The following is a 24,641-nucleotide window of genomic DNA, read 5'->3' as shown; positions in this document are numbered from 1 at the left end:
TCTCTCTCTCTCTCTCTCTCTCTCTCTCTCTCTCTCTCTCTCTCTCTCTCTCTCTCACACACACACACACACACACACACACAGAGGCATCAAATAGTGAGATCAAGAAAGTACTTACGTAAAACCCAAACCCAAAATTAACCAACCTATTGAGTTTATGCACCAAAAATACACACAATTGGTTTATTTAGGAATATCTTGTTTTGTTCTTTGTACTTTTCAAAGTGTCTCTCTGGATTTAGATTCTAGTAAATAAAGTCAGGTTTGCATGGTTTTAAAGATCTTATGAAATAAAATCTTTTGGAGGCAACACCCATATTGCTATAAATAGATCATGTGCTTTGGAGCCCAATGGACTGGTTTCAGATCAGAACTTAGCCACTGCTAGCAGGCAACTTAACCTGTTAAGAAATAAGTTTTAGTTTCTTATTTCTATAAGTAAGATTTTGTTAAATCAACAAAAATAATATCGGAGATAAATAAATTTTAAACTCTCCTAGAGTTACTACTTAAAGAAGCATTGGATATTGAACTTATATTGTATAATAGGTTTAATTATCTTTTGTATATGTGCCATTTTCTCTAGTGAAAACTATCAAAACTAGCTATGAAATGAATAAGAAAATGGTGGTAATTTCTGTTAAAAAAAGTAACTATTCATATAAAAATTACTGGAGTGAAAAAAATTATACTCACTTAGTAGAAGATAGAAATTCCTGTAATAATTTTGTAAACAAGACAGAAAAAGAACAGCTTTGCTTACAATCACAGTAGATGTCTAAGTCCAGTCCATAAGTCATGGGGGAAAAAATGGCTCATTTTGGAATCACATTCTTGAATAATTTGTTAATATGGAAGAAATATTAAATGAAATTCAATAAATTTTATATTTAACATACCCTGGGCCTTAAATGCTTTAAAGTATTTTTAAATAATTTAGAAACCAAATATATATATATATATACGTTATTAAAGATTCAAAGAAAAAAATAACTCTTGGAGGCCTTTGTAGATCTATTTCAATGTCAAGTCTGCCCTCTGCTGGAAAACACTATTATAGCAAGTCGTAAAGGAACAATACTGTTTTTATTTAAAGAACTCAGCTGCATCAGGTAAAATACGTATCAGTTCGTCCTTCAGTTCCTTCCAGGGAGCACCCCTCCTCTTTTCAGCCGAGATACATTTCTCATCCTCTACAGTCTCTTTCCTTTCGCACCCCTGACCTCAGTTGGCCATGCATTCTCCTTCCTGAAAAGCGGTTTTGCCTCCCAGCAGGAAGCAATGTGGAGAAAGGACCTCAGTGCACCGCTTGTGCTGAGAGAGAAGAGCAATTGCTCTGTTCTCCAGAGAGCTGGGACTTCCAAGGTGCTCAAGCTGTCTAATGTCATGGTGTCCATCCTACTGACTTGGTGCATCACCTAGGGTCCTATCGAGCTGTCCTGAACTTCCCTGCAGTTCCTTAATCCTCTCGGCCTGGAATGCCTCACTCTGCCCCCAGAGCTGGAAACACACGTCCACATATGGGCACTTGTACATGGACTGCACGGGCTCTTCAATGAGTTCACTTTCAAACTCCTAATATATATATTTCCTTTCTCTTTTGAAAGAACTTAATCTCGTCTGGGAGGAAATAGATCACTTTTATCCTCAGCTCTGTATATGGATCTACACACACACACACACACACACACACACACACACACACACACTTGGGTCTGTTGGATTTTGCTATCTGTGCCAAGGAACATGTGTTCCCGCAGAATGGAGAAAAGCCACCTACACCCACCTTGCATATTCTCCCCTGGATCCAAGCTTCTAGGAAATGAGTTCCCTGAAGAGAAAAATCTCTCCTCGAGCCACAGTCCCACATGGCTATCCAGAGAGTGCCTGTGCTCCTGTTTATAGGTTTCCTACTGCTGAAATCTTTCAATCATAATTAAACTCAAATTGCGTGTGATGGTGTTGGCTTAAATTGTATCAGGTATGCCTATTAGATTTTAGACGTGGGTTTTAATAGAGAAAAATATATATCAAAACACAAAGTTGTGAGGAATAACTATACCTACCAGAAAGACTCATTAATTCCCTGTCAATCAGTAATGCAAGCAGAAAATCCTAGAGCAGAGTCAGTCACCACTGATAACATAGATGACCACTGTGCTAAGTTTGGGCAATAGCAGGGTTACGGGATGGAAGATAAAAGAAGATGAATTGGAAACCTTGAAATTGTAGGCAGTTGTCCAGAAAGGATATAGGAGTTTCGCAGATAAGAAGACTGTATGAGGAAAGATATGTTTAAGAGGACCCAGGTAATGTTCAACAATTAGCTCTTTGCAGGGGGAAAAAAATCAAGAGTTGATAGTGCTTGCCAATTTCCATGGTGTAAATATTCCTACACTGGCCAATTTCTAGACAGCAATGTGAGGCCCTGAGTGGTATATTCTTCTAATAAAGACTTTCTTACAGTTATCGTCTATAATGTTCACACATATATTATGCTGGTATTAATAACTACCTGAAAATGGATCACTAATGTTTAAAGTTTTTTTGTTTGCCTTAGGAAAAGCAATTGTAAAAACTATAGAGAAACCCATTAATATTCATTGATCTTAAAGGTCGTATCCTCTGCCATCCTCCTGCACAAGTGCTTCCGGTCGTGGAACTGCTTTCCTGAGCACAGTTTGAGCTTGCTTTTATACCTGCACTTCCGCTCAAGATGTCTGTGCAGCCTCAAACGTGATCCGATAGGTCTGTTCACAGATCCAGCATAGGACCTTCAAGGCTCAGACTCAATGTTTTACATTCTCTGGATTAGCCTCCTTTCTTTCACAAGTCATCCCTCCTCACTCTTTAATACATAACTCTTGTGTCTCTTTTCTGCAGGCCGACCTCTCTTTGGGGCATGTGATTTATTTTCTTGAGCTAGGGCTGAGGGAGAAGACAAAAGCTCCGTGTTTAGTTCCCCAATAATATGACTTGACCAACTCATTTCTTTCTCCCAGTTACTCTGCCTTCTAGTCCTTACTTACATTCCCTAAATAGAGAGGGCAAGGTCTAATAATCAAAGTTAAAAATCATTATTTGTTCAAAATAAAAAAAAATTTTAGGTTCCCAGACAGCCTCAGCTACTTAGTTCCCTTTGCAACTCATTGAGACCCTGTTTCAAAATAAAGAATAAAAAATAGGGCTGGGGGTGTAGTTCAGAGGTAGAATGCACCTGGGTTCCATCCCCAGTACCAAAAACAAAAGCAAAAACCTTTAAGTTTGTAGCAATAAACATGTCTTAAAAATAAATCCAGCCTATATTAACTATGTATTAAGGAGATCTCTTTCTGATAAAATATTTCTATCCGCATTTCTGAGATATGAATGCTAACCCTTTTAGAAATATTCTACAACTGTAAGCCATATTATTGACCCATGCATCTCATAGTAGGCTTCAAATAAAATGTAAACATATGTTTTTAACAACCATCAATATCATCACCAGCAGCAGCATCTCTATTTTTCAACTCAAATTACTATTTTTCTTTGAATTGCCTCATTTGTAGTGTTTGCTTAGTAATTAATGGTAACCAAATTTATCAAAATATAGGAGAAGCTATATAAATCTGAAGCCATCCTGAAACAATATGAGTGATTCCATGACACTATTATTATATATAACTATAGCAATTCTATTTCCATTTAGGTTTCAAATGCTGTGGTATTTATTTCTAGGGATCCAAAAAAAAAAAAAAAACCCTCTCGATTTCTACAGGTTAGTGATATAGAGCATTATTCTGGTAAGGATAAATTTTGTGGCACTTTTACAGAAATTAGTATAGGACAAATCTAAGATTGGACTTCGGTCTATAAAAAGGCAAAACAAAACAACAACAACAAAAAAAAAAAGTGCTACAGCAGATTGGGCCAGGGAGACGGAGGCTGTTTTATAAAGGTCAATTTTTAAACCCCTCCTACAGAACATGATCTATGCAAAATATATCCACAATATATTCCAAAGCATAATGTCACCGGATAAACCTAAGGAGTTGAACATATGGAGGAATATGAAAAAGAAGGTATTAAAGTCTGAAAACAAGCAGGTTGGTAAGCTCATTAGCTGGGGTGGAATTTTAAAATCTTCACGTGAACGAATATATAAATCAAAATATACACATGTATTCACAGTCATGCGCACTGTGTATCCACATACAGCACGCTCCGCAATTACATTGTAATCTTCCACACCGAACCCTAAAATTCCTTTCTCTTTATAAATGTCAAAGCGCCCTCTGCTGGTAAATCTGAAGTATGTGCGGAATCTCAGCAGGACTATAGAACTATAAAGGAAGTTTAGGGAGTTTTCTGTTTAACTCTGCATAAAAGTAAATTTCTTATAAATAAAATAAAATTTCTTAGCTTCAAATATCATTAATATTTTTTTAACTTTGGACATTAATTCCTAATATAAAATAATGAAAATGTTCACATGTAATATAACTACTCACTTGTTTTTGACAAACCAACAGCAGCAGAAAATAAAAACCATCATACAACAATTTTGCTGTAAAATTATCAAATCAAAATATTACATATAATTGTCTATTTTCTATAATTATTTTGTGGTACTGGCGATCAAACCAGGGCATTCTGTCTCTGAGCTGTAACCTAAGCCGATTTTACTATTTATTTTCTGGCAGGATCTTGCTAAGTTGCCCAAGTTGGTCTTGAACCTGCAATCCTCCTGTATCAGCCACTTAAATAATAATTAAAATATTTTAATAGAAGTAAAGAAATGTGGGTTTTGTGTTCCTCTGGTGTTTTCCAGGGAAGTGTGGTCCAAAGAATTATCATGGCTTTGCAATATCTCCTTGTGATGAGGTGACCAGTGGCTTCAGAAAGCAGATATATCATTTCTAGCATTAAGATAGTTATTAATAGCTGGGCATGGTGGGTGGTGGTACACGCATGTAATCCCAGTTCATAAGATGCTGAGACAGGAGGATTGCAGATTCAGGACCAGACTCAACAATTTAGGGAGACTCCCAGCAACCTAACCTAGAGAGACCCTATTTCAAAACAAATTTTTTTTAAAAAAGAACTGGGGATATAACTCAGAGGAAGAATGATCCTGGGTTCAATTCCCAATATCTATCTCTCTCTCTCTCTCTCTCTCTCTCTCTCTCTCTCTCTCTCTCTCTCTCTCTCTCTCTCCCCCTCTCTCTCTCTCCCTCTCTCTCTTTCCCTCTCTCTCTCTCTCCCTCCCTCCCTCCCTCTCTCTTTCTCTCTCTCACCACACACTGTATGAATAATCTGAAATATGTTCAAATGTTGTTTAGAAATTATTGTTACAATGGAATTTTACTCAGCCATAAAAAACACAATTACATCATTTTCAGTGAAATGGATGGAACTGGAGGACATTATGCTAAGTGAGATTAGTCAGTTACAAAAAATAAGAAATCAGATGCTTTTCCCAATATGTGAAAGCTAAGGAGAAATGGGTCATAGGAGGAACTCTAGATGAAAAAGGAAATCCTACAGAGGAGCAAATAAAGCAACCTAACTGAGGGGATGAGAGGCAGAAGAAGGAAACTCTCTAAAACACACAATGTACTTAAACATATTGAAGTCAACCACTAAGCCAAGCAAGGGAAGGAGGGATGGGGAGGGAATGGGGTGGGGATTGGGTAGGGGCTAAATGGGTGATGTGTACATGTATGTCTATATAAGTTTTTTTACCCCATTATGATGTATGAATACAATGTACCAATAAAAAATAAAAAAAGAAATTATTGTGTTAATTTGGAAAAGTTAATTGAAAAAATATTGGAGTGTTTTAATTACTAATTTTAATGGGAAACAGTTGTTGTCAGTAGTGAGTGAGAAGGAATGGGGAAAAATTACCAGGTCCCAAGTGTGGAGACAAGGTGAAAACCACTCTCCAAAATCATCCAGTAGTGAATTCTGACCTATTACCCTTCAGGTGATGGGAGAGATTTGATTTAAGTTGTTCTGAGGGTCAGTCACAGTTAGTAATGGCAGTGGTTAGGTATGTGAAGTAAAAGGTGCTAAAAAACAACATATGAAGAATCTTTGCACTAGAGCTATAAATAATTGACAATATTTGGATGCACCAAGACTACTATTGCACTGAAGAAAATATCATACAAGCTGGTTCATAAATAATAATTAGAAGAGTCAATTTAAAATTAGAAGTAATTTGTCACATTATTTCTTTCTGCACATAGAAATTGTATTTACAGAATGTATGCAACTTAAGTAACATGTTTCTTTCAGTGCTACTTTGGCAACTATTTGAAATATTAACTCAATATATTAGAATTCAAAATAAAGGTCTATTATTATTGATATCAAGAAGATATACAGAAAAATAATGCAGATGCATATAAGAAAACAAGGAATGCATTAGCATTTATTTTGGTTGTTAATTCTAAGAATTCGCTGGGCGAAGTGGCACACACATGTGATCTCATAACTTGGGAAGCTGAGACAGGAGAATCGAAGGTTCAAAGCCAACCTCGGCAACTTAGTGAGACCCTGTTTCCAAAGGGAAAACAAAAAAGAATAAAATAGGTCTGGGGGTATAGCTCACAGGTAGAATGCCCCTGAGTTCCATGCCCAGTTCCACCAAAAAAAAAAAAAAACCTTTTATATTAAATTTTGCAACCAAACTTCAGTCAAAAGAATTCCAATAACTTCTTGGCTAATGGTACTTTACAACTTATCTATTTCAGTAATTTTTAGTTCTTAGATTACAATCAATGAGTAAATACCTATTATCCAGTCAGAATCTGTATGTCAACGAGGCTCCTTCCTCTAGGTAGTTCATTTAAACATTAGACTGGCAAAGTCATTTCATTAAAAACAAGAAAAAGCTGGACGTGGTGGCGCACGCCTGTAATCCCCGCGCTTGGGAGGCTGAGACAGGAGGATCGCGCAGGTTCAAAGCCAGCCTCAGCTACTTAGTGAGGCTCTCAGCAACTTTGTGAGACCCTGTTTCCAAATAAAATATTTTTTTAAAAAAGGGCTGGGTTCCACCCCCAGTACCACCAATAAACAAGAAAAAATACTATAATCAGGGTAAAAAGCAGGCAAGGCAAAAAAAACACCTGTTATTATTGCTAACAAAACATTGCTACTATATGTGTTTCAATTGTTTATATATCCCAGAAAGAAGATATAAATATCCTAATAGAAAAATTAATATCAATCAATAACACAGAGAATAAGCCTACAAAAATGTTTTAGTAGAAATATGAAAATTCTAATAACAAAAATCATTTTAGTCGGGCGTGGGGGCGCACGCTTGTAATCCCCACGCTTGGGAAGCAGAGACAGGAGGATCGCGCAGGTTCGAAACCAGCCGCGCTGGTTTAAGAGACCCTGTTTCAAAAATATAAAAATAGGTCTGGGAGTGTAGCCTGTAGGTGGAAGGGCTTCCAGGAACCCCAGTACCACCAAAAAAAAAAAAAATCATTTTAATAGCAATCAAATTGGCAAAGTGATATCGGCTAATCTTGAAGAAGGAATTTAAGTAAAATAAAGCACTCTCATATAATGTAGGAAAACATGTAAATTGGTACAAGTTCCTACTGTGAAACTTGATATTAAGGATCAAATGTGTTAAAAATTGTATAAATAATTTGGCCCAATCCTAATTACATTGTATCATTTTAATAATTATCTGTGACATAAATACAGAGAGTTTACCAAGGCAGTATTCATAATGGAGTATTTTGGAAACATACAAAGTATTCAAATATTTTTAATTATACTGCATCCAATTATTCAGTCATTCAAACCTATGATACAGAAGACTATCTAATGAACAGAGGAGAAATGCCATATATATCTATCTTGAGGTATGTAAAATACATACACAAATGAAATATAGACCATCTATGCCATGAGAATATAGGTGACTTCGCTGTATGTTTTCCTGCATTCCAAACTGTCTGCAACGCTTCTGTATTACTTTCATGAATAGAAACAATGAACTTTGCAGTGGTGTGCTGGAATCAGTTTATACTAGTTCGCAAGAACCTACTATTCAGATCTGAGGAATCGTGAGTCGGTTGTTGAACATAGCCATAAGAAAAGAAAAAAAAAACCCTAAATGATGTAAATTTACATTTAGATGGTTATATCTTTAAACTGTAGTGAATACATAAATGCATCCCTTGCTAATCATTTTACTACCTCTCACCACCATCTGTGTCCTCGGTGTTAGGTGGTGTAGCCATTGTCACTGCGGGAGGAGATGCTCTGTGCAATGCCCAGCTCTTCCCAGCTGTGCCTCTTCAACCTTAGTGAAAATCCTTACAAGAGGGGGATTAGCAAACGCTACAAATGGTTCTCTCCCCCTCCCAACACTGGTAGTTACATTTTATATTTACCAGAACTTCATAGATTTGAAGCAACTGTTTTTGTTTTATTTTGTTTTGCTTTGTTTTGTTTTTTGGGAAACAGGATGTGGACCTTTGAAAGGAAAGAGGATTCTCTTGCCATGAACACATTATCAAGGTAGAAATAATTTAGTTTAGTTCTTCCAGAGCTGTTTCAGTATTAAGAAGGTAAATCTGGTGCTAATTTGTACTTACAACAACTTATTACTGCAATGCAATCCAACTCCACTCTAGTTTATCCTTTTTTATATTTTTTTTTAAAAAACCTTGTTTTTTGTCTGTGTAACACAGCTGAACCACTCTTGTATATCTCAGTCTTTAAAATAAGGGAAAGAGAAATGATCCGTTTTAACTTGGGGGTTTGGGGATGAATTAAACTGATCAGAGTATTTGAAAGTATTTTGGAAACCATGAAATAGAGCACATGGTTACAGTAGTTAGTATAGGAGAATGACCATGGGTTTCTCATAAAATAAAATTAGAAGCAGGTTTGTCCATATTTATTTACTTATTTATTATTTTGTTTGTTTGTTTTTTGCGGTACTGGGGATGGAACACAGAGCATTCTACCTCCGAGCTACACCCCCCAGAAAGTCTATATTTTAGACTTTTTTGGAAGGGGTACTGCGGATGGAACCCAGAGGCACTGCACCTCTGAACTACACCCACAGTCCTATTTTTTAGTCTTTTAAAATTTTATTTAATGATTTGTTTATTTTTGGTGGTTTGTGTGTGTGTATGTGGTACTGGGGTTCCTGGAAACCCTTCTGCCTCTTGTCTACACTCCCAGACCTATTTTTATACTTTTTAAAATTTGGAAACAGGGTCTCCTAAGCCAGCACGGCTGGCTTCGAACCTGCACGATCCTCCTGTCTCAGCCTCCCAAGCGCAGGGATTACAGGCCTGCACCACCACGCCCGGCTTCTATTTTCATTTTTGAAACAGGGTCTCACTAAGTTGCGGAGGGCCTCAGTAAGGATCTGAGGCTGTCTGGGAACTGAGATCCTCTAGTTTCAGCCTCCCGAATGTTGGGATTACAAGCATGCACCATCATGCGTGGCTCCAGGTTTGTCCATATTTGTAACACATAAGTATTGCATTTATTTAAAAACATTTTAAAGAGGAATTCATTTAGTTTAATTTTTGGTAAAAATATTATTTTAGAAAGGATGCTGACTGCCAAAATTTTCCTGCCTCAAATTTCTCCTGTGTTTAATAGATCTTGATATGTCATTGGTATACCAACTGATTTTTCTAAAAGTAATAATATGTATGTATAAAATATCCAAGTGTTTCAAGTACCTGAAACTGCTGAAGAATCTGCCAAAGATGACTCCACTGAATTATTCTCCGTGTTCCAGTCCTCTTTCTCTAGACGTGGCTGATCTGTGACTAAAGGAAGTGACTCGTTGATCTTGGGACCATCTTCACTCCATGAATTCTCAATCTCTGTGGATAAAGTAGTAGCATGCAAGTGATAGTGCAGCACAAGTCTCCACACAATCTACACACCTGTTGATGTTACTCTGAAAACAAAATGGAGGTTCCAAAGAGAGGTTGCCTAAACACACTTAAATAATTTAGAATTCTGAACAGGTTGCAAACTGAATTGCGATGCAAATTTCCATACAATAAAAAGAGCCGTTGTTGTAATATTAAAATTAAAATGAGAGTACCTAGTAGATACTTAGAAAAAAATCTACCTTAAAACCTTGGCATTTTCAAAGACGTAGAGCATGGTTTTTTTTTTTTTTTTGTCATGACATAATATTGTTACCTTTAATATGAACACAAGTGAGTGATTTTCTGTAACGATTAAAGTTTAGTTAAATGATGACGTGATGTGCATTATGCTGTTCACGAGAAAGTGAGATGACTTCCTGTCTGACCATTATCTTTTGGAAGGAAGCCGCTGACTCAGTGACTCAAAGCTACATTTAAGGCTGAATTAATGAAAATGCAAATGCGGTGGTTTTCCTTCAGCTTGTGCTCTTGCCATTTTGTTCCCTGCCTGTATGTTCTACATGAGATGTACATCTGCTTTAATGTCAAATTCATGTATTTTGAATCCTTGGGGATTTTTTTTTAATTCAACGAAATCGTCGGTATTCCTCCTTTCTCCTGTCTTCAGTTCCTCCCTTCCTGCTTTTCAGGATTCTACCAATGTGTCCTGGAGGTTTTATTAAAGGCCTATACGAGATACATATAACTAATGACAGCAACCCATCGGAGAAATCCACGGCCACAAAGATTTCACCAAGTATGAATTCACAGTAACCAACTTTAAAGAATAAGGGGAAACGCATTCAACTTGATATGGAGAAAATAAAAGAAAATGGTTTTTGTGCCTTTAGACAAGAAGCCAACTTGGCACTCTTTAGGGCTAGCTATTAAACATGTTTAGGGATTACAGTGACAATAGCCAATTTCTGCCATTCTTACCACTAAGCACTTTACATCCATTAAATAATTTAGCCCTTGAAATACACCTAGGTGTTAAGTGATATGATAATCACCATGTTACTACAGATGAGTAACAGTGAGGGGCAGGAAGGCCAAGTACCTGGCCAGAGGTGGCACATCCGAGGAAGGAGCCAGGAGCTAAGAAGCAGAAGGAATGGATAGGCACAGCCTGGGCTCCCATAGCAACGTGTCACTGACGGAGTGCTTTAGACTGCAGAGACTCATTGCTCGCAGTTCTGAACATTAGAAACCCCTAATCCTGGGGCCGGGCCAGCAAGACTGATGTCTCTTGAGAGCTCTCTTCTTGGAATATAATCAGCCACTTTCTCAGAGTATCCTCAGATGAAGAAGAGAAAGAAAGAGTGAGGCTTCTCTTTCTTCCTCTTATCAGGTTACTTCTAATAAGGGTCCCACCCGAAGACCTCTTTTAACCTGAATTACCTCCTAAAGACACTATCTTCAGATACAGTTATATTGAGCGCTGGGGCAGCAGCCTATGAATTTGGAATGTATTCCACAGCATTTTACCATTGACCTTTCCTCCTTCGTTCATAGTATTACTCTATGGAAATTACATTCACTCCATTTCCAAAGCTCAAAATGTCTTGACTCATTTCAGTATCAACTATGCAGTCTAAAGTTCAAATATCTAAGTCTGATATAGGTAAGAAACTGGGTGTTACTCATCTGTTGATGCACATTCTCCTCTAGCTGTGGACCTATGAAACCAGATGAGATGAGCATACTGAGATATAATGGTGGAGCAGACAGAGCATCAACATCTCATTCTAAAAGGGATACACAGGAAAGAAGTAAAAGCTGATTTACTCTAAGTCCAAAAACGTATCATGGAAAATTCCATGTGTGTGTGTGTGTGTGTATGTGTGTGTGTGTGTGTGTGTGTGTGTGTGTGTGTGTGTGTGTTACTGGGGATGGAATCCAGGAGCATTCTACCTCCAAGATACACCTCCAGCCCTAATTCATTCTTTATTTTGAAACATGATCTCACCTAGTTGCTGAGACTGGCATCAAACCTGCGATCTTCCTGTTTGAACCTCCCAAGTACTGGGATTATTGGCGTGTATCACCACACCTATCATCTACCAGATCTTACAGCTTAAGAGCAATTTTCTCTGGTTTGATACTCTCCCCTCCAGGCCCACTGGGGTGGCAGGCAGCCTTCCTCTTTTGTGCTGTGTGGGCCCTGACCTGGCACCTCTCTGTGTGGGTAGCTCCAACTTAGAGGCACCTTGTCCACTCCAGAGAGGCGGCCTTACTCACTAAAACCGAGGAAACAGCATTGCTCCCTGAGCCTGTGGTGGGGAGCACGGCCTTGATCATGTCTATACTGCTTTGGGAGTATGCCTTCCTTATCTTAAAAATTAGTTCCCATTCATTGCCACATTGAATATGGCCTGACTCTGTAAAACCCAAGCAGTCTGACAGCATTTCTTCATTCCATCCTGCTTTTTCTGACCCCTTTAGTCCAAACTAAGAGTGTCTCTACAAGTATAATCCTACCTTTGCACCTTGATTCTGCTGAAAGGGCTAAATCCATGAGTCATATCCATAACCTCTTTATCAAGTGTTTGTGTACCCCTTAGAATTTCCCAAATCTTCACGTTTTGTTCATACCTTTAGTTAGCAATTCCTTCTTTCACTCACTTTCTCTTTCTTTTCATTTTACCATTAGCAGTTTGAAAAAAAAAAAAACCACCCCTTCCACATTCTTTTAGGAATATTATTGGCTAAATATGCAATTTTATTATCCATTAGGACCACCTTCCACAAACTACTAGAACACTGTTCCACCAAGTTCTCTGCTCTTTCTTACACGCCTTACCTTTCTGCCAGTTTCCAATGACATTGCCTTAGTCAGCTCTGCCTCGTGACTGCAAAGCTATAAGAACAATTTAGAAGAGGAAAGTGTGTTTTGGCTCATGGGTTCAGGGATTCAGTCCACGGACAGTGAGCAACAAGGCAGAAACACCTCAGGTGCATGGAAAGGCAGACAGCGTTGCTCAACTCATGGCCGCTGGAGAGCAGGAAGGGGCGAGGGATACAGGGAGATCCCAGGGCAATGCCCCAGTGCCCTCCTTCCTGCAGCCTGCCCCAACTCTTGACCTTGCACTGGAAACCAAACGTTCAACAAATGAGCTTTTGGACAGATATTATAGATCCAAATCATAGCATATGTGTTCCTCCTTCTTCCTAAGAGCTCGCCAGAATCAGACTTAAAAAGTCATATTTCTCAAATTCCCCTCTAGGATTCCACTTTCTGCATATTACTGGATTCCAAAGTTCCTTCTGTTTGGTTAAGTATTTGTTTTAGTGGCATCCCATTTTGTGGTACTAAAATTTGTATTAGTTAGCTCAGGTCAATAGAACAAAATACCACACAGATAGCTTACACAACAGAAATTTTCTCACAATTTAGAGACTAAAGGGGCAGTGTCTAGAAAGTTCTTTCTTCTTGAGCCACAGAAGGCCCTGCTCTCACGGAGTTATCAGATGATGGAGAGAAAGTGATATTTTCCTCCTTCTCTTTTTTTGTCATATTTGTGTGGTATTTTGTTTGTTTGTTTGTTTTTTTGTTTGTAACAGAGTCTCACTAATTGCTGAGGTTGTCCTTGAATCTGCTATACTCCTGTTTCAGCCTCTCAAGTACTGGGATCATAGGCGTGTGCCACAACACCTGGCTCCTCTTCCTTTTCTTCTAAGGTCAAAGCCCTTCTACATAAGGGTCTCAACCTTTTTAACTCATTCTACCCTAATCACTTCTTAACACCCTATTTCCAAATATAATCACAAGGAGGGTTAATGTTTCAGTCTATATGTTTTTTAGATTATTATTATTATCATTTCATTTATTTTTTTTGCAGTACTGATGATTGAACCTAGGGGCATTCTACCTCCTAGCTACACCCCCAGCCCTGTTTTTCATTCTTTATTTTGAAACAGGGTGTTACTAAGTTGAGAAGAGCCTAAGTAGCTGAGGCTTGACTTGAACCTGTGATCTTCCTGTCTCAGCCTCCCAAGTACTGGAATTAGAAGAGTTTATTATTATTATCATATCATTGCTAATGGTAGTAGGAACTAAACCCAGAAGCATTCTACCTCCAATCTACACCCTCAGCCTCTTTTACTTTTTATTTTAAAACGAGTCATTACTAAGTTTCTGAGGCTGGCCTTGAAGCTGCAATCTACCTGTCTCAGCCTCCCAAGTACTGGGAGGCCTTGGGAGGCACCTGGCACCACACTCTATAAGATTTGAGGGGCACTATTCAAATCATGGTACCTCCTAACCACAAGAACAATCACAGCTAACTCCGTTCTTGTCACTAAAGCTTGCCTGGAAAGTACCAGATTGCCATAAATGTATAGACAATAGTGGACAATATTTAAATCCCAGACTCTCCTGATTGGGTTTTCTGAGTAAATGAAAAGTAAACCCAAACTTGTTTGGAGTGAGTTGGTCAGCAGTGAGTCTGAATACCTGTAAGAGTGTTGGGGAGTACAGGAACACTGAGCCCTGGAGGGGGTTGACATTTTCCAACAGGAATGGCCCCTGTTGTGAGAGAACCCTGCTCTGGGGCCAGAGTGGGTGGGTGGGGGGAGGTGATGGATACTTGTTGCCACGTTTTTCTTTCCCACTTTTATAATGTTCTTGGCCAAGGCCAACCAGTATATACAGTCTGGCTGGGAGGTTCAGGAAAACTAGTCCCTAAGACATTCCTAGACTTGCAAAAAACTAATCACAATACAGAGTTATGGCATGCAATAAAGATAGTAAAAGGAAGGCATGTGAGCACAATGCATATGAAAAAAGATGTGTTAGAATACTGGCATTACATAAGATTGACTAAATATACCCCACTAGATTGCTGGTTTTCAAAAAGTTGTCATTTGAAACATTACACTGAAATTTTAGCTAGGCATCCAGTAAATTGGAACTTAGCAATTTTTGTAGCAAGAACCATTGCCAGACAAGCATCTATGTCAGGAGGTTCCAAAAGATACACTGAAGCCAACTTTATAGATTCTTTTCTGAATAATTATGGCACTAGGCCCAAACATAAAATGGGTATGTGCTATCTCACCGGGCATGGGTGTACCAAGGACTTTGTGAATGGAAAATATGCCCTTTCTTTTTCTTGGAGAGAGAAACTTAAGACATTTACTTTTAATACAATAACTTATATTACTAAATATAATGAATGGTGGCTCTCAACTGTCTTTCATTCAGCAAAAGATGGCAACAAAAATACTATTTGAAAAGTTTAGGGCACTGAATATAACCATGACAACTTGGGGTACATTAATAGAAATTCTGACTCAGATACATTAAGAAGTCATACTTTTTTTTCTCTTATGCCCTACCTCTGTTACTGATAATTCTCAAAATAATTTACCTGTGTTGCTATGTTTTAGCTAAGGAGACAAGTATGGGAGAACAAACCATCAGACAAGGAGTATGCTCCAGAGCTGATGGGCTAAAAATACTGGGGTGAAAACAGACAAAAAAGTTATATATATATATATATATATATATATATATATATATATATATATATATATGTGTGTGTGTGTGTGTGTGTTGTGTGTGTGTATGTGTGTTTTATATGCAATAAAATAAAATAGAGCTGTATAAAAATTTATATAGTTTATATAATTTCAATAAATATATATAATTTTGATGCATATATATATATATAGGTACTAAAATTTGTTCAAATAGTTTTTGGAGAACAAATGTCAAATGCATATTCAAACCAACACAACAACAAACATTACCATATATCACATATTTAAGAAAGTGATTTAAGACTTTTTTTTTTTTTTTGCGGTACTTGGGATGCAACCTAGGAGCATTCTATCTCTGAGCTACACCCCTAGTCCTGTTTTTTATTCTTATTTTGAAACAGGGTCTCACTGAGTTACAAAGGGCCTCACTAAGTAGCTGAGGCTGTCTGTGAATCATAAGCCTCCTGTGTCAGCCTCCCAAATGCTGGGATTACAAGCATGTGCCACCATGCCTGGCTGATTAAGACTTTTTAACAGTACATAGTTGACATATTATTAACAAGACCTAAGTCTACACAGGAAACAGAAAGTTATTGCTAATAAGTCATTTTCTCCTTGCTAAAAATCTAACCTTTCTAACATCCCTAACAATGTAGCCAAAAATTTCCAGGAAACAAAGAAACAAACAAAAATCTAGACTGTAGCCATTTTCCTTTAAAACTTGAGTTCTAGAATGATTGTCATGGATGCCACTGGCTCCAGGACCTCTAGAATGGGAACTCCTCATGAGAGGGGTGGTCAAGATGGAGGCACAGGCTTCTTGGAGTGTAGGAAGAATTAGGCCTCATAACACAATGCCCTATTGACTTAGAGGTCCCTTCAGACTTAACAAACACATTAGAACTATGCTGTGAGCAAAAATGCCTGGGAAATAATTTATACAGGCAATAAAAAAATGTATCTTGGTGTTACAGCGCCACTGAGTCCCCTCCTGAGAACACAGCAAAGCAAAGATGCTTCTTGCTGCTATAGACTTTTTATATAGCGCCATTTCATTGCTCAAGCAGAAGCAATGAGAGTTAGAAACCCTAAAACTTTCTGTGTGCACATCACGAAATTACTTACCTGAGTTTTGAAAGCTGCATCAATCACCCTTAACTAAGCCCTCCATGTTCTTGAATAGTTTCAGAGAGAAAGGACAGATATGAGGTCTTTGAAACTTTCTATTATATGCTGGTCTCAGGCATACAGCGCTGTATGGTATTTGTTTTGGAGTGGATAAAAGTGAACTTCCTCAGCCCTCTTGATCACACTGCAATCCTCATGACTCCTCTGCACACAGGTTTAGTGAGGCCATTTCATGGTTATTTAGAGCTTTTTAAATATCTCATAATAAAAAAAACTGTCACTATTATTGTTTTATTTCCATTGTGTCTGTCTACTTCTCTCTATCTCTCTCTGTGTATGTGTGTGTAAAGAGAGAGAAAAAATCAGATACAGACATGACTATGAAGCAATAATTATAGAAACGCTGGAAGCCAGCAGCCTACAAAAACTTAAGACTCTGTTTCAAAATAAAAATTAAACTAGGGCTGTGTATGAAGCTCAAAGATAGAATGCCCCTGGGTTCAAACCTCAGTACCTCAGGTGCGTGCTCGCGCTCTCTCTCTCTCTCTCTCTCTCTCTCTCTCTCTCTCTCTCTCTCTCTCTCTCATAAACACACACACACACACACACACACACACTTTGATAAATATTTCACACAATTATCTTGTTTTGAAAACAAGATTGATGATGGAGTGTTAGTTGGACTAGGAGTCAACCACCAATATTCTAGCCCAGCTTGCTGAATTCTGCGGTATCTGAGAACTTTATCTTTTCTAAGCATCAGCTTCCTAATCCGTAAAAGGTATGACATAAATGATGCATAAAATCCCTTCCCATTTTAAAATTGTGATTGTAAAATTCTTGATATTTGGCATTATGTCTATAGGTTTTATTAAGTCTCGATCACTAAGCAAAGTGCAGAAAGTATTCTTTAGTCAAAGTAGAAATACCTGTATTATTTTCTGAGCAATCAGCTCCTGTTAACTTTCGGGAAAGTGCCTCATTTCCTGTGTGGCGCAGAACATTCAGGAATGTAGAAAACCAGTTTTCTTTTTGCACAATCCTTCTCAGCAGCTCTCTTACACCTGATTCGTTTCCATTTTTTTCTGCAGCAGCAATCTGTTTTAAAAGATAAGAAGAAATAAAGAAGATGCAACACCTTACGAGTAACTTTAAACAGGCAAGATCCTTTAGGAAAATTGAGCAATTAAGCATACGTTTAAAAAAGGCTTATATTCAAACACTGAAGAAAACGGCAATGCTCCTTGTAGCATCCTAGAGTCTACCAGGAAAAGCTCTCTCTGAGCCAAGCACCCTCTTAAACATGCACTGCTTCTTAGGCCATTGAGATATTCAAGCCTGGTGCTTAAGAAATGTTTACCTTAATCATTCTGAATAAAGAGTACGAGAAAACATCTTTAATCTGTCTCCATGTTATATCTCTTTTTAACCATATATTTTGGGGTTTTTTTTGTTTGTTTTGGGGTTGTTTTTTTTTTTTTTTTTTTTTGGCGGTACTGGGGATGGAACCCAGGGGCATTCTACCTCCGAGCTACACCCTCAGCCCTATTTAGTTTTTTATTCTTTATTTTGAAATAAGGTCTCACTGAATTGCAAAGGGCCTCACTAAGTAGCTGAGGCTGTCCTCGAACCTCAATCCTCCTGTTTCAGCTTCCCAAATGCTGGGATTACAAGTGTGCGCCACCACACCCAGCTTAACCATGTTCTTTCTGTGGATTTTTGGCTGGCTGTTTCCTTTCAGCTCATGAAGTTTATGAATAGGAAATCCAACATTTCTTATCTTAATCCTCTTTCTTCACAATTACCCCTAGGAAAGCAATTACTACCACCAATTTATATTCTTGCTTAATATTTTTATTTATTTATTATTGCTACAATAATGCTTTTCAAGAGTTTTGTTGATTTAATATTATGGATTTTTTCTATATCCATTCCTTTTGTGAAGTATGAGTTAGAGTCATTTCAATATCCACTCCTTGTAGTCTTTGGCTTTCATTTGCTTTCTCTTTTATATTAATCTACTAAATCTTTGTTAATGTGGATCATTTGTGTGATCATCACATCTTCCCAGGTCCTGAGAGACTCAGGCAAGCCACATTAGGCCAGTAAGAAAATAAGGATATCATTAGCTTTCTGTAGCATCAGGCAAGCCATTCGTCTCCCTGGGCCTCTGTCATATGTGGAAACAAGGCAACTCAAAGGTTACGAATGAAATTTCAGGGCTTTTTGCTGGGCATAGTGGTACAGGCAGCCATGGTATCATCTACCTGTAAGCCTAGTACTTGGGAGGCTGAAACAGGAGGATCCAGGCTCAAGGCCAGCCTCAGCTACTTAGTGAAGCCCTCCACAACTTGGTGAGACCCTGTAAAGAATAAAAAAATAAGGCTGGGGGTATAGCTTAGGGGTAAAATGCCCCTCAGTTCCATTCCCAGTAATTCAACGCAACACACACACACACACACACACACACACACACACACACACAGCAAGAGATAAAAAGGAAAATAAGTAAATAAATAAATAAATTTATTTCAGGCCTTCTCTATCCTAGTTCATATTAGAATCACTTGTGGAAACTTCAAAAGTACTAGTGTTCAGAAACTATCCCATGTGATTCTGCTTTATTTTGTCCATATTGAGAACCTAGACTTTTTAAAAAATATTTTAAGCATCTCATTTGATTCTTATGAACAACCTGGATATTAAGATATTGCCAAGTTTTTTTTCTCAACTCCTGCCAATCTTCTGAATCTATAATTTAGATTTTTTAAATTAGTTCTTCCCAAGCTGGACTTGGTGGCACATGCTTGTAATCCCAGCATATAGGAGACTGAAACAGGAAGACTGCAGCTCAAGTACAGACTCAGTTACTACTTAGAGAGGCCCTTTGCAACTCAGTGAGACCCTGTTTGAAAATAAAGAATAAAAAATAAGGCTGAGGGTGAAGCTTGGAGGTAGAATTCCCTTAGATTCCACCCCTAGTACCGCAATAAATAAATAAATAAATAAATATTTTCTAAAGGTTTTGTGTATGTTAACCCAGTAGCACCAAAGCAGGTACCAGTGTGTGTGTGTGTGGGGGGGGGGGGGCTTTTACAGATAAAAAATCCAAGGCACAGGGATGTCTCTATCAAAGGTCACAAAGCTAGTGTGAGGCAGAATTAGAATTTGATCCCAGGTAATTGGCTTTAAAGACTGAATATTGCCTTCTCGAACTACAATTACAGCTACTATTTTTTTTTTTCAATTTTATTTTCTGGCTAAAAAAAAAAAAAAAAAGATTTGAACCCTAGTAATTGAACTGAAGAAAGTTTAAGGGATTTCATTCCATCTTCCCCATAAAATTGCTAATCAGTTTCTTACTCATTTTCTACCTTCCCTCCAATTTCACTAATCTAATGGAAATTCTCTGTCTCCTCCCGTGTTTGTAAGATCATTATTCTTACCTGCTCATTAGAGAAGTAATTGCTATAGATGCAAATAAGACTATCTTCCCACTTTAAGCCAACCTTTCCCATTTTTATTATCTGATCCTTTAATCAGCTTTAAATATATCTGACAGAAGTAATCAGACGTGTTTCTAAAGAGAATGAATGAGGCACTGTGAAGAATAATCTTATTAAAAGTCTAAGCATATTCTATTCACTCGATTGTCTTTAACTGTTAATCTGTTAAATTGATTCTTATTATGAAATCTCATTTGTCAAGTTTTCTTTGCCCTTATTAAGCACACACATTTGAGGATTATAATGGCATTATTTCCTACAGGCATTTTTATTATTTGAGTGTGGAAATACATATAATTTTAGTAGCCCCATGGAGATTCTGAATTTTTAAGAAATGTTCCCACTTTGAGTGCAGGGAAGTACATCAAATCCCTTTGAGGTAATCACACACACGCGCACGTGCACGTGCTTAATTTAATTTATTATATAATATTGTAAATATATTAGAGTCTGGCCAGGTGTAGTGGTACACACTTGTAATTCTAGTACTTAGGAGACTGAGACAGGAGGATCGCAGGTTCAAAGCCAGCCTTGGTAATTTAGTGGAGCCCTCTGCAACTTAGTGAGAGCATGTTTCCAGATAAAAAAAAAATTAAATTTGGCCAGGGGTATAGCTCAGAGGTAGAATGCCTCTGAGTTCAATCCCCAGTATCACGAAAGAACGAAAGAACGAAAGAAAAGAAGAAAATATGACTGGGGATGTAGCTCAGAGGTAGAATATCCCTGGGTTCAATCCCCAGTAACACACACACACACACACACACACACACACACACACACACACACACGTTATTAGGCTGTATATAAACACAAGAACTGAAGTCACTAGGACATGACTATAAACTTGAGACTGGCACAGGATGCTTCCTTCTCCACTGGATATTTTATCTATGAATTAAAAAGTGTCTGTGGTGACACCATTAACCAGTTTATGGAACATAAAGTATAGATAAATTTGTGGGTAAGACAACTGAATACTTTCATATTCTAGGTCTTAGATATGGGGTTTTTTTTCCCTTTCCAACAGGAATCAGTAGAAAAACCAACGATATTTTCATAAGTCACTGGTTTACCAGCACAAATGTACAGTTTAATAAACATGTCTTTGAACTGAACAAAGTTCAACTCTTAGTTAACGGTAAATCAGAAAGCAAAATTTATATGCAAAATAACAAAGAATTTTTTCATGTTTTAACCAAATGGATATTTGTCAGTCTGACAGCTCACTTCTTACCCATACTTCTTTCTTCTAGCAAGACTCTAATCCTTCTAACTTGCCTGACAAAACAATGAAGTAGAGGAAGACTAACTGATTCTCTACTTCATGTTGGGGGAACTGAACTGAGTTTCTAGCTGGGCTAGTCATGGTATTTCTGGTTCTCCCATGTAAGTGAGACATGGATGGGGGTCACCAAGACTACGGATGTTTAGTGCTTTGAGCCAGCTCTGAGACATTCATCTTTCTTTAGCTGTTCAGGTTGATATTAAGATAATAGGAAAATGTTTATTTAATCACTTCTCTTCCAGAGTTCACAGATGTCTAAGTCAAAGGGTATGTCAGGTTGACACTAATCACCCTAAAAGCAGCAGGGCAGTGCAGTGACACTCGTTTACTGTGAGGAATCATTCAATTGTCATGAAATACAAAATAAATCTTGTATTTACTGCTGAGTCTCCAGCAAGTAAAATAGTGGCACACGCAATAGACATTATTTATTGGTTGGAAGAACCAATAAAGAATTAACACTACAACATAAGCTCCAGCAAAGCCCAAACACTGTGTTTCTCTCTTATCTTTTCACTACTAGCATGGTGTCTGGCACAAAGATGCCACTCAGAAAATTCAAACGGAATAAATGAATAAATCAAAAAATTAAGCATGTTCTTTGGGTAGTCACTGGACATAAAACTAAGTCTCAGACCATTTTCAAAAACCCTGCTTTGAATTGGGGAAGGGACTGGAAAATGAGGGTGGGACTTCTAAACTGAAAGAACAGGTCAAGTAGAAAATTTCTACTGGAATGCAACAAAAGAATAAAAATTAAAGATAAAATTTTAGATGTTCTGATTTTAGCTAAGCTAAGCTTAACTTTTAACATTGTTTTTTAACTTGTCAAAAATCAAATTTGGATTCTAATGCCTACCTCCCATCCATTCACCAGTGCTTTGCAAGGCAACTTAACACATCATGTGTTCCTAACTCATTCCAGACAACTTTTTGGAGATAAATTCAAACACTCAATCAAGTAATCAGTACTTATTAAGTACTAACTCTATACCTAGTCCTAGTTAGATTCTAGAAGCTCAAAAGATGAAAGACATAGAAAAAAAAAACACACCAAGAGATGTTGTGTGCCTATACGAATGTATCATTTTGAATACTACTATGATGTATACTTATATTACACCAAATTTTTTTAAATATTAAGAAAAGTAGCCGGGCGTGGTGGCGCACACTTGTAATCCCTGCGCTTGGGAGGCAGAGACAGGAGGATCGCGCAGGTTCGAAGCCAGCCGCGCGCGCTGGCTTAGGAGACCCTGTTTCCAAATATAAAATGTAAAAAGAGGTCTGGGAGTGTAGCCCGGAGGTAGAAGGGCTTCCAGGAACCCCAGTACCACCACCAACAACAACAACAAAAAAAATATTAAGAAAAGTAAAAAATAAAGGAAAATAATTTGAAAAAATGATAAAAGGCATAATTTCTCCTTCAAATCAGTTTTGTCCAGGGACTTTAAGAAGATTTAAATTATTGAAATTTAAATTGAAAATTTACCTAAATCCTTGAAAATCACTTTATAAAGAAATATAAGCAGATGAATGTTAATAATATTTAATATATTCATCATATCAGAAGTTTCTTATTAACTATAAAGCTTTTTCATAAATACTACCTTTTCACTTTATGTTGACAAAAATACTGGAGAAAAGAAATTATTAACTGGACATGGTGGTGCATGCCTGTAATTCTAGTTCTTGGGAGGCTGGGACTAGTGGATTGTAGGTTTGAAACCAGCCTCAACAACTTAGTGAGATCTTGTTTCAAAATAAAAAATATAAAAGGATTGGGGATGTAATTTGTAGGTAAACACTTCTGGGTTCAATCCCCAGTACCAAAAAGAGAAAAAGTAAACTTTTTCAGGTAAACTTTGGATCGTGGAACTTGCTTAAATAATTTCCTAACACTAAACATAAAGTAAGAAGTAAAGATGGACCCCCAAATCCATGCCTTTCCATTCTAAACTCTTTGATTGTTCCACTATACAGTGTTGCTGTAAGATAAATGATCTTTGATGAATCCCACATCAATAGAGATTCTCTCAAATCTAATGTTTTCTTCCCACTGTCTACCATAGCCTATTTTTAGAAACAAGAATGTAAAATTCTGCATATAAAATTATTACAGTCTCTCACAGAGACACTAGTGCTCCTTAGAGAGCCTTATCTATATTTCTCCTCAGTCTTTCCAGGTCTCTTTAAAATGTGAAGCTGGGGAAAAGATGGGGTTGCTCCGAACTTCGCTGCTGCCGGTATACAAAAGTCCTTTCTTTGTGTCAAATCCCTTACATCACTGCTACTGCCTCCAAGCTTGCCAGAATCAAGAACTTGAATAAAATGTAGCTGGCCGAAATTCAATACAGGCAAGACAAAAGTGATGCTGATAGGCAGAAGTATTTGGAGTAAATAAAAAGAAGTGCTGTTTTGCGGCAATCAGGACATCATACCCACCAAACACAAACAGCTTTGTGGTGTTACTGGACGCTGTTGCTTCTGGACTTCCTAACAGCTACTGTGGCTGGAAATGCCATCTTCCATCTCCAGCTGGCTTGAAGGCTGCATACTTTCTTCCAAATTAAGATTCTGCCACAGTGATGTACACATTTGTCATATCCAGCTGGACTACTATAATGCGTTCTAGTTGGTTCTCAATACACAAAAATGACATAAACGCTACAGACAACAGTGTAAAGTAACTTACTTGTTGGGAAAACTGGCCATCAAAATTGGATGGATGTGTGAGCCTTTGGATAGACCCTGTGGTTGTCGAGTCTAGAAAGGGCCCTAACTTCAGTCACTAAAGACCAAGTCATATCATTGGCTATTGCTAGTCACTTAGATGCCTGAAATTGTGTAATAAAGATACAAACAATGGATGAATAAAAAAAAGCGAAGAAATTGTCAAACCCATTACAAAGAATAGACAAAGCCTTTGACTTGTAGTCATGGGTTAATTTGCCTACGTGCCTTTCAAAATAAGACTTTTGGCTTATTAGTTTGAATAAGCCAGATTCAAATAGGTCAGCACTTACATACTTTCTGGTTTATCTTCATTCACTGGGAATAAAGAACATTATGGTAAGTGCAAATTTACCTGTTGAATTGACCCTGTCAAAATGCCACCTAATATGAAAACTGCAACTTACAACATTTTTCAATAATCTCTAAATATTGAATACAAAGATATAGAAACCTTGGTTAAATAATAAAAGGTGTGTGTGAGCCAGGCGTGGTGGCGCACGCTTGTAATCCCCGTACTTGGGAGGCAGAGACAGGAGGACCGCGCAGTTTCAAAGCCAGCTGCGCGCACTGGCTTAGGAGACCCTGTTT

At 37.7% G+C, this 24,641-nt stretch overlaps 1 protein-coding gene across 2 annotated transcripts in view; it reads right to left on the bottom strand.

Annotated features, from left to right (window-relative positions):
• Positions 1–24,641, bottom strand: part of IFIH1 (interferon induced with helicase C domain 1) — a gene marked incomplete at both ends in the record, with an annotated part of 62,972 nt that overhangs the window by 35,574 nt on the left and 2,757 nt on the right. Inside the window, 2 exons of one of the 2 annotated variants that reach the window (XM_080688983.1) lie at positions 9,717–9,863; positions 17,459–17,627. In XM_080688983.1, coding sequence (XP_080545109.1) covers positions 9,717–9,863; positions 17,459–17,627 — 316 coding nt within the window. The remainder of the gene's footprint in view (positions 1–9,716; positions 9,864–17,458; positions 17,628–24,641) is intronic. The other variant, XM_080688984.1, reaches the window with a different exon arrangement.

The sequence above is a fragment of the Muscardinus avellanarius genome (genome assembly GCF_963383645.1).
Source record: "Muscardinus avellanarius genome assembly, chromosome: 2".
NCBI classification, from domain to species: Eukaryota; Metazoa; Chordata; class Mammalia; order Rodentia; family Gliridae; genus Muscardinus; species Muscardinus avellanarius.
This window is presented reverse-complemented; position numbering and strand designations above follow the sequence as displayed.